We start from the raw sequence: 10,997 nt of genomic DNA, 5'->3' as shown, positions 1-10,997 counted from the left end.
CACGATCACACTTTGCCTTTACCTTCACCACAAACACAAATTGAGATGCATGAGTATTGTCATAAACACTTAGTGAGGCAATCCTCCCATCTACTTGGCTATGCCTACAAGAAACTGAGATTCCAATGTTAAACAAGCAACAAACAAACACAAACAAACCAGAGAAACAAGTATCAGCCGCCTGCTGACAGGGTTGGTGTCGACCCAATTGTAAAATAAATCAGTTTTCACTGTGATAACATCATTATTTTACTCATTTTAGCTATAGTTTTAGTATGCATTTAGGAAGAGTTTGATATGATTTCAAGGCTTTAATGTCTCTTATCAAGTATTTTAGGTTTCAACAAGGTTTTACAAGTTTTATAGCAAAAATGACCAAAAGACAAGGAAAATACGTGTTTCAGGAAATATTCAGAGCTTTACAGTACGGGCCACTTTGAAAGAACTTCCATAATTCACATTTTGACGTGTCTATGGAAAGCGAAAGCTGAAAGAGTCATTTTTCTCCTCAAAGTGGAATCAAGTCAATCCATTCACTCACCAGGAAGTTATTCCCGATTTACCGAGACGTGTTATAAACCGACGAGAAGATAAGTTTGAAACCAAGTGGACTTTAATGACGGCCCGATTAGCAACCATCACGGCGGCCCATCCCGGAGGAGTGACGGTACAGAACCTTCCTCAGCCGCCCCTTGTCCTGCACTCAACAAGAAAAGACGTTTCTACCTTTACAAAACCCTAAGCCTTCAAAAACCCTATAAATACTCTTCAAAACCTAGGGTTTAGTGTGTGCAATAATTGGAGCAGCCTAGAGACACGACCACTTACCTATGAAGCTTCATGGATTATAATCGAACTTGTTTTAAATGCTTTGATTTATGTGTCGTTGCCTGCGAAAGTTGAGTAACGGAGTATAGGGATCTTAGACGGTTAGCTTTTGATCTATAAGTTAACGGTTCATTCATGTTTCGTAGTCCGAGTTATAGATAAACAAACTAACCCTAAACTTTCCTAAATATATAGATCATTGATCCCCTGCGATTTTCCTTGATGCCCAACGCTTGTCTCATTTATTTTACTTGCTTTTTATTTACGTTATTGCTTACTTACAACCGTGACAACCAAAACCCTATTTTTATTGAGCCCTAGCCTTGCATCTCTTCCGATGGATTTTCTAAACAACAACTCTCTCTCTGTGGGATCGATCCTTAAATACTACAACTGATTAACTGTGCACTTGTAGTAGTCGTATGATCTTTGTAAGGCAAAAGATTTTGAAGCTAAATATCACACGCATCACAAGCTTTTTGGCACCGTTGCTGGGGAGAGATTGTTTGTTTACAAGAATCGAGGAACTAGAGTAACGTCTAGGACACCTTGTTTTTTAATTTTTCTTTTTGATTTTTACTTGTTTCAGGAGACCTTGAGGATGAACCTCGACACTATCCCAGGAGATTTTGAGAATCTCACAATCGCACAACTCATGACACATTATTGAGCCACGGACGGAGACCCATCCGGTCCGCAAACTCACTCGCTGCAAGGTCCTTGCCTTGGTCACTCTCGACCAGTTCATGTACCACCACTTAGGTGCCCTTGTTGCCGCTCTCTCACTCGACCATCTCAAGGCCGAGCATTCATGGGACCAGCTTACTGGCCAGCTGACCAATTTTTCACGCCGTACCATGCAGACGTGCCATGCTTTGCAATGGACCATCACTTTGATCCGCAATAAGTCATGAATGTCGATGTCAAAGAAATTTTTTTCTATGACACTCGAAAACCAATCACTTCAAGGAGTTCTCACATTGAAGACAAGCTCATGAAGATGATGGAAGAGCTTATATCAAGTCAAGAGGAGGCTGATAAAGTTCTAAATGCAAAATTGGATAAGAAGAGTATTGAGTTTGGAGCTAAACTTGAGACTATCACCAAGGACGTTACACGCTTGGAGGAACAAATCAATGCTGTCAACAATCAAGTCTTAAACAACATGGAGTATATTGATGATGATAGGACGAAGATTATCAACATGGGTTACACCATTGACACCATCGAGAAGAAGCTTTCTACGATTTCCGACGAAAACCACAACTTTTGACGATTTCAACATCAAGAAGAAGCTTTCTACTGAGGTAACCCTAGGACCCGACCATCCCCAGCACCATATGATGTTTATGAAGATTTGAACTGGTTGTAGGGCTTGAAACCTCCTTGGTTTTGGATGTAACATAGCTCAGCTACCTCATTCTCCCCATCTTGAATTGTTGTGTCCTCCTCAGCAAAAAAGTGAATGTTCTTATGTTGACTAAGCAGAATCTTGTCTAACTTGTAATTGACAATCTTCAAGTCCTTCTTGTACTTCTCATCTGGTGCAGACTCAACAAACCTCACTGTTCTATCATACTCCTCATTGTAGTTGCCATTGGATTGAGCCAAATTCTCCACTAGCTCCCAGCCATCATCTACATGCTTGTTGAGGAAGTTTCCATTAGAAGCAGTGTCTAACAACATCCTTATCTTGGGCAGAACTCCTCTGTATAGTGTGCTGAGCAGTGACTCATTGCTGAACCCATAGTGTGGACACTGAGTTTGATAGCCCTTGAACCTCTCCCAAGTTTCACAGAATGTCTCATTGTTCTTCTATGCAAAGCCTGATATCTCATTCCTCAACCTTGTTGTTCTGGCATTGGAGAAGAATTTGGCTAAGAAGGCCTTTTTGCATCCATCCCATGTGGTTATGGCTCATGTTGGTAGTCTCTTCTCCCATAAGTGAGCCTTGTCTCCTAGTGAAAATGGGAACAATCTGAGTTTGAAGCTATCCTCACTCACACCATTGATCTTGGTGAGGCCACAAAGCCTGTCAAATTCATCAAGGTGATCTAAAGGATCCTCCATTGGCAGACCATGAAATTTGTTGGACTGGATCATACTGATTAGCCCACTTTTGATTTCAAAGTTATTGTTGGCAACTGCAGGAGGTACTATGCAAGCTCTTTGTGTATGAGTATTTGGAGCATGATGTAGTACTTTTACTTCAATTAAATTATCAATCCACAATTTGCATTAATCAACTCACTAAGAATGCACAAAGATGCTCAATCTAAACTTTAACAGGAATAGGTCCTTTTGTAACAATCTTAACTAACAAACTGATTCAAAGAAAGAAAACAAGACAATTCAAACAATGCAAACTCAAAGCAAACAAGGACAAACTAAGAACTGACTTAAAATCAAGATTAAATAGGTGAACCTTGGGCAAGGTAAGTGACTTGGGAGATAGCTAAACAATCCTAGATATCTAAGCAAACAGTCAAGAACAATCCTTAGGCTAAGAACACTTATGTAAATCAATTCACTTCCATGATAAAGATCCTATGCAAATCAAGCAATCATCAACAATTTCCAAAGGCAATCACAAGATAAGCATGCATTAAAATCAAGTCTTTATACCACTAAACACCCTAATCATCAATTTCCATTGGCTAGGAATGCAAAACTCTTGGATAGTTTGGTTCAGTATAGTGGTAAAATGTAGACATGTCACTTTCACTATGTAAAATGTGCACAGCATCTTGTATAGAATATTCCTGATGTAATTGTCTATATTTAGTTTGTACCTAGGATCCAAAAGAAGTAAGAAGTAAGAATTCTTCTTCTACACTTTTCTCTCTTTCGATCTACACTCTACACTCTCTTACACTACTCTATACTCAATCGTTACATCCTACACAAGACAAACTCTCTTATTTTCTAAACTTACAACATGTGTCCCATCTGTGGAGCACTCTTTCAAAAGCTCTTATGTGTTACTTGCACGAGCCATCTTTGACCACTGTTAGTCGAGGGTTTCGAAAAGCCCATCTTCATGGTCGAATCCGCTATGGTCCCAAAAGATTTTTCAAACAGTGCAAGCCTCTTAAAGTTGAGCATCACCTTGGAGAACTCATGGATCCTATATTTTTATTCCCATTTTTTTATCTTTGCTTCATATTTTTTTTAGTGAATGACCATGAGTTAACACCCGATAATTTATAAGAAAAAATTAGAAACAAATTAAACTCAAATCCGTCTACGGCACCTAAGGCCATGAATATCGTCTTGCAACAAAGACTCAACTATAGTAGGATCCACCAAGAAAACATGAAAACCAGGTGGTAAAGAGAACATATAGTTTGCTAATCCGTTTGTTAGACGATTATCTTTCCTATACATGTGAACAATCCAAACTATCTAGTCCTTCTCAAAAATGTTGTGGCACAACCGTACTAGGAAAGAAAAAAGATGTGACTCACCAATCCTTTGCTTAAGAAAACCAACCACCATATTGTATGAACTTCCTTCTTTTGAGGTTTTAATTGAATGAAGTTCTTGTTTGACAAAAAAAATAATGTTTATATAACATACTATTCCCTGCTTAATAAATAAAGAAATGTATTTTTTTTTACATTTTATCATGCATTGAGGGTAGAGTTGGGCATTTTGGTTTATTTCCGGATTTGAATTCGGTTCGTTTTGTTTTAACAAAGCTTAAACCATAGTAAATTTGATTATGTTTATTTTAGTGTACTTCAGATTGGTTTTAATATGAAAAATACTTAGGTTCACCCCTAGGGGTGAACTCTTTTGTTCACCTCCTCCTTTTTCAACCAATCAGAATCTTCTATATAATATTTCATTTAAAAAGTAAATCAAAACTAAAATTAAAAGCAAAACAAGTTAAGGAAACAAATTATGTATCTTTTAATAAAAAAAAGTTAAATATTGGTTTGGTTTAGATTTTACAATTAAACGAGGTTATATATCAGTTTAGGGATTATAAATGAGAATTACAGTTTAAATTTTACATTTAGAACAAAATTGTGTGACGGTTTGGGTTTACAAATGAGGTGTTTAGGATTTAGATTTTACAATTAAAACGAAATTATATGTCGATTTGGGTTTACAAATGAAGTGGTTAGGGTTTAGATTTTACAATTATAACAAAATTATATGTCGGTTTGGGTTTACAAATGAGGTGGTTAAGAATTAGATTTTAAAATTAAAACAAAATTATATATCGGTTTGGATTTACAAATGAGGTAGTTAGGGTTTAGATTTTCTAATTAAAATGAAATTATCTGTCGTTTTGGTTTATAAAAACGTTTTGGGTTTTTAATTTTACAATAATGTACAAAGATTTTTGTGTCCTTATTTTAGAAGAAGGTGGATGAAAAGGTTCATCACCAATTATTATCCTTTTAATTCACATTGGTTTAGTTCAGTATATGATTTACCATCAATTAATCATCACTAATTTATCACACCACAATTTGTTCATATTACAGATCAAGTTGCATACATTTTCACTATGGAGCCTTGTTTTAGAAATCGCTAGACGCTAGTCGGGCGGTCGAGGTATGGCTAGCGTCTAACAAGAAAATTGAAGATTAAACGAGATTAATCAGTAATTAGTTTTAGGGTTATTTTATTAAATTAATAATGAAACAAAAATATATAGTACTAAATATATTTATAATTCTATTTGTGTTAAAAAGAAAAATACCAAATAAAATATAAAACTATAGTATTGTTTTTTTTCATTAAGAGTTTGTACATTAGTTATTATAAAACATCACAAACTCTTAAATTGAATGGTTAGATAACAAAGAAAAAGAAATATTTGATTTATATATTGGCTCCAAAAATAATCGGTAAACAAAAAATTAAGCTGCAAATAATCGGTTTAGTCGGGTTATAATCAAATTAGACAGACATAAGTAGATAATTTGTGCAAGGTAGGGATTAGTCATTAATCGAGGCGAAGAAGATGGGCCTAGCGATTTTACAGGGTGTAATCGGTGGTAGAGGAGGATTTTTAAAACAGGTATGGAGTGTTCAATTTCGATATTTACATAGCAATTTGAGCATTTGTGATCTTTACGCTCTAATTTGAGGGCAATATTGGGCTATATCTTTCTAATCCAAACGCATCCCATGTGTTTAACCTGGTTCTCTTGTACTCTACATATTTGTATCTTGTACTCTACATATTTGTATCAGACGATCATTATAGCCAAGTCAGTTCCGCTAGCTATCTACTTTGACAAAACTCTAATGCCCAACAACTTATCCAGTGGATACATTCAGCTGGTGCCGAAGGAAGACAGAATTCAAAATATGTCTCATTATGAGGCCAACAGCAATACGATCGAATGCTGCATTAGATTTCTTTCTATGTTTTTTTTTTTTTAACGTTTTGATTAAAAGAAGCAAACCTTAATTAATTTGTTCTGTTTGAGTCTAGCTAGTGTCTCCAAGCTCATCACAAGACTCATCATCACTTGTGTGCCGCTCTTCACTTTCAAAACTGTCCATCCAATCCAAATCAGTGTCAAGGAGAGTGCCCATTGGGCATTGGCCAGCCTTGATTCGGGATCCAATCGGGAGCTTAGTTTCAACCGAATCATTCACAACAGGATACACTCCTTGAACTACCCGACTTTTCTCCCCTCTAGGATCTCATATATGACTCGGTGGAAGGTTTCTGGTCATGGGCACATTACCGAAGCGTTTTTAATTCAGTTTGACTCTTTTATATATTTTCTGGACAAACCTAAGAATTTTTTGGTAGAGAATATAGTTAAATATGCCATAAATATAGTCAAAACTTATTTTTATCTTTATGAAATATCTAAATATGGGGATGTGATTAATCTTTTTTCTCCAAGGATTCAAAGAGTTAAAAAAATATTAAATATTTCACTCTTTTTAAAGTAATTTGAGATCTTCATTTTGACTTCAAAATTTAATGTTACGTATATTATTTGCCATAATTATATATGGCTAACTCTTCCGCAAGTTGGTATATAGGAATAGGATATCCATATATATACAACAAATTAATATCGCTATTTAAGTAATAGTTCTCTTCTTCAAGTTCCGATCAGAGCGAGGGAAAAAAAAATGGCTAATCTTCGTCTAATGATCACTCTAATCACAGTTTTGGTTTGTTTATTCTCGAGCTTCACCAAATCATCCAAAGACATTAGAATTGATTTACCTAAATCCCTTAACCTCACCCTTTTAACCGATCCTTCCACCATCTCCGCCGCCTCTCAAGACTTCGGAAACATCACCACCGTCACTCCCGGCGGCGTAATCTGCCCCTCCTCATCCTCCGATATATCTCGTCTCCTCCACTACGCCGCGAACGGAAAAATAACGTTCCAAGTGGCGGCTCGCGGCCAAGGCCACTCCTTGAAAGGCCAAGCCTCCGTCTCGGGAGGAGTCGTCGTCAACATGACATGTCTCTCTGACGTGGTGGTTTCGAAAGACAAGAAGTATGCTGACGTGGCGGCGGGGACGTTGTGGGTGGATGTGTTGAAAAAGACGGCGGAGAAAGGTGTTTCGCCGGTTTGTTGGACGGATTACTTGCATATAAGCGTCGGAGGAACGCTGTCAAATGGCGGAATCGGTGGTCAAGTGTTTCGAAATGGTCCTCTTATTAGTAACGTCCTTGAGTTGGACGTTATAAGTGGTACGCATCTTCTAAACTAATTTGATACATTTTAAAAATATATATAGTACTTTTGGTGTACCATATGTTTAATGTTTAAGATTTTATAGTTCGGCAAAACTTTTTGCACCACACGCAATATGGAATCTTCGAAAAACAAAATGCGTAACGCATCTAAGATATATATATATATACATATATATATATATATATATATATTGTTTCAAGGAACTTTTGAATTTCCTACGAAATGAAGCATACACACATAAGACATCTTGTCGTGCATTAATAGATATAATTAAGACTGATTAACCACAATGGGTAGCGTGATAATTTGGATTTTTGTAATGCACAAACATGCATGACGCATGCATATGGAACTTTTCGGTTTTCTAAATTTTTTGTTGTTTCTTTCCTTTTCAGTTTTTTAGCTACAATCAAATTATAATAGGTCAACGAATTAAAATACTTATGTTGGTTGACATTTTCACCAGCAACATTCATATGACGGTAACCTACATTTTTGGAAGGGACATTTTTTTCTTGGGTTGAAATTTTATTTGAAGGAATACACTTATGCACACCATAATTTGTATAAATTAACGTGAACTGTACGAGAGCATAACTCATAATGAATGTTTTTACAAACAAAATACATGTTGAATTTTTAAATATATCATTTCTTAACCCATAAGGTGGCAAAATTTTAATCATGTGGTAGTGGTATATTTGAAAATTTAAATCATGACTTGTTGCAAATCTTTCTTTAAATATTATTATACAGAGTTTTTAAACATAATTTTTGCTTGATATTTAATATATTTATGTTCCTTCGGGGACATCTGATAAAAAAAAATTTAACATATTTATTTCAGGGAAAGGTGAAATGTTGACATGCTCGCCAAAGCTAAACTCAGAATTGTTCTATGGAGTGTTAGGAGGTTTGGGTCAATTTGGAATTATAACCCGGGCCAGAATTGTTTTAGACCATGCACCTAAAAAGGGTACGTATTATCTCATTTTTTTTTTGTTAAAGACGTATTATCTCATCTTACCATTTATTTTATATTCATTGAATATATCTGTTTATTTAGTCATTATTCATGAAAAGATGAAAACTATGCAAATCAGACTTAAATCTTAGCAGTTTTAGTCATTTAGAACAAGAAGAATTGTTTCCACAGCCTTTTTAAAAAAACTAGGATATGTAAACTTTGTGTGAATATATGCCAGCTTTGATAAGTGGTATATTCATAATTTTCGCAAAAAAAAATGATTTCAGTATTTTTATGCGAAATGTTATTAAGACTTTTTTTTTGTCTCATTTAGTCATAAGTTACCTGAACAAAACCGGGATGGAAAATAATTACATTATAATATAATTATAATAAATCGGATAATGTCTATTTATGTTATGACTTTACACTAAAGAGAGTTAGAGACGTATGGATCAGAAATTATGAAGCTTTGTTAGATGGTATCCGAAAACTAAAAATAGGTGTACAATTAATTTGGTAGAAATTTGGAATTCAGCTTCAGGTCAAAAGCTTAAATTTGAACTAAATCTATGCATTGAATAAATAAGATATGGCTTATTTCATTATGTATAGTTTATATTCCTAGGACTTGTTGTCCAATCTTGTCTTATGCGCGCAAATCTTTTTGATGTCAACATATAATCCTTGTCTATAAGAGTGAAGCTCCTCAATTAGTCAAATATACTCCAACGTTTGGTAAATACTATATAGTATAGTCTTTGGGTATTAATGATAAGTTTGTTGACTAACTAGAATCTTACAACCGTGGTTAACACTATAATTAGTTATCATTTTAAACATAACCTCAGATCATTAGTAAAACAGATTTGGTCATAATAATAATATACGATGACGTTCTGTTTTATTTTCAACTGTTCACGATGTTGAAAAATGTGCAAATAATAGAGTTAATTTTTTTGTGTGTATAAATTAAAGGGAGTTTTTTTTTCAAATGAAATTGTGTAGGCCAAATGGTTTCGGATGCTCTACAGTGACTTCACAGCTTTTACAAAGGACCAAGAACGTTTGATATCAATGGCCAATGATATTGGAGTTGACTATTTAGAAGGCCAAATATTTATGTCAAACGGCGTAGTTGACACTTCTTTTTTCCCACCGCCCCATCAATCTAAAGTCGCTGATTTAGTGAAGAAGCACGGTATCATCTACGTTCTCGAAGCAGCCAAGTATTATGATGATCCCAATCTTCCCATCATCCACACGGTACTACACATTTCACATTTACATATTCATCATTGCCTCTATATATCAAACCATAAGAAAATTTATATGATCTTCATTGCACCACATTAATATATTCATCATTACCATCATCATTTTAAAATGTTAGTTTCAGAAGTGTTATACTAACTTTGGCTATGCATTGAAACTGATGCAGGGCATCCTACGTCTTCTTTCTATTTTTCTTTTCGCATTGGGCTTTTATGTTTTCTTTCTTTACCTTGGGCTTTACGTTTAGTTCTTTGTCGGTTTGAACTAGGGTTTTATTTACTTCTGTTATAAATAGCCTCTCAACTGCGATTGAGAGAGACATGTTTTATTGAATAATATTCAGAGCTTTAAGCTTCTTATTTTTTTATCTTGATCATCGGCTATTCTTTGAATCAACGATCTTCAAGTTCTGTCTTTGTTCGGTTATTCTGTGAATCAACGAGCAAATCGACAAACCCCTTCTTTCGGCTATTCTACGGGATCAACGACACAAGGTCTATCATTGTTACGCTGCGCCAGAAACTCACTTGTTCACCATCTTGATCACATTACACATCATCACTGTACCACATACACACACACACATCATCATCATCATCATCATCATTGCACGGTTGCACCATCACATACATAAGCATATGTAGATTATTCAGACCAATTTAATATTATTTATTTTGTAGGTGATTGACAAACTAAAGAAAAGCTAAGTTACTTGCCCGGGTTCATATCAATGCACGAGGTGTCCTACTTCGATTTCTTGAACCGTGTACAAGTCGAAGAAAATAAACTCAGATCATTGGGTTTATGGGAAGTTCCTCATCCATGGCTTAACCTATACGTCCCTAAATCTCGGATTCTCGATTTTCATAACGGTGTTGTCAAAAACATTCTTTATAAGCAAAAATCAACTTCGGGACTCGCTCTCCTCTATCCAAAAAACCGGAATAAGTACGCTCATTACTCTCTATTCATATTAATCTTCAAGAAGAACAATAAGTAGATAAATTTTTGATGAAATGATTTGTTGTTGTTATTGTTAGATGGAACAATCGTATGTCGGCGATGATACCAGAGGTCGATGAAGATGTTATCTATGTCATCGGACTACTACAATCCGCTACTCCACAGAATTTGCAAGAAATGGAGAGCGTTAACGAGAAGATAATTAGGTTTTGTAAGGATTCAGGTATCAAGATTAAGCAATATCTAATGCATTACACCAGAAAAGA

General features: G+C 35.3%; 2 protein-coding genes across 2 annotated transcripts; both read left to right on the top strand.

Annotated features, from left to right (window-relative positions):
* On the top strand, positions 6,760-8,642 carry LOC104768193 (cytokinin dehydrogenase 2-like). The gene is made up of 3 exons (XM_019240999.1): positions 6,760-7,519; positions 8,374-8,502; positions 8,593-8,642. The coding sequence occupies exons 1-3, from the start codon at positions 6,946-6,948 to the stop codon at positions 8,640-8,642; spliced, it is 753 nt and encodes a 250-aa protein (XP_019096544.1). The 5' UTR covers positions 6,760-6,945.
* On the top strand, positions 10,468-10,986 carry LOC109124994 (cytokinin dehydrogenase 2-like; the record flags this gene model as incomplete). The annotated part of the gene is made up of 2 exons (XM_019240998.1): positions 10,468-10,716; positions 10,809-10,986. Coding segments are annotated over exons 1-2 (396 nt in total), but the record flags the coding sequence as incomplete, so codon positions are not given.

This window comes from Camelina sativa, chromosome 19, assembly GCF_000633955.1.
Source record: "Camelina sativa cultivar DH55 chromosome 19, Cs, whole genome shotgun sequence".
Lineage (NCBI taxonomy): Eukaryota > Viridiplantae > Streptophyta > Magnoliopsida > Brassicales > Brassicaceae > Camelina > Camelina sativa.
This window is presented reverse-complemented; position numbering and strand designations above follow the sequence as displayed.

Bases quoted from the DNA above. Each gene is read 5' to 3' on its own strand.
- LOC104768193 (XM_019240999.1), top strand. From the start codon at position 6,946: ATGGCTAATCTTCGTCTAATGATCACTCTAATCACAGTTTTGGTTTGT. The intron at 7,520-8,373 runs GTACGCATCTTC...TATTTATTTCAG, and splicing joins TGAGTTGGACGTTATAAGTG to GGAAAGGTGAAATGTTGACA. The intron at 8,503-8,592 runs GTACGTATTATC...CTGTTTATTTAG, and splicing joins AGACCATGCACCTAAAAAGG to TCATTATTCATGAAAAGATG.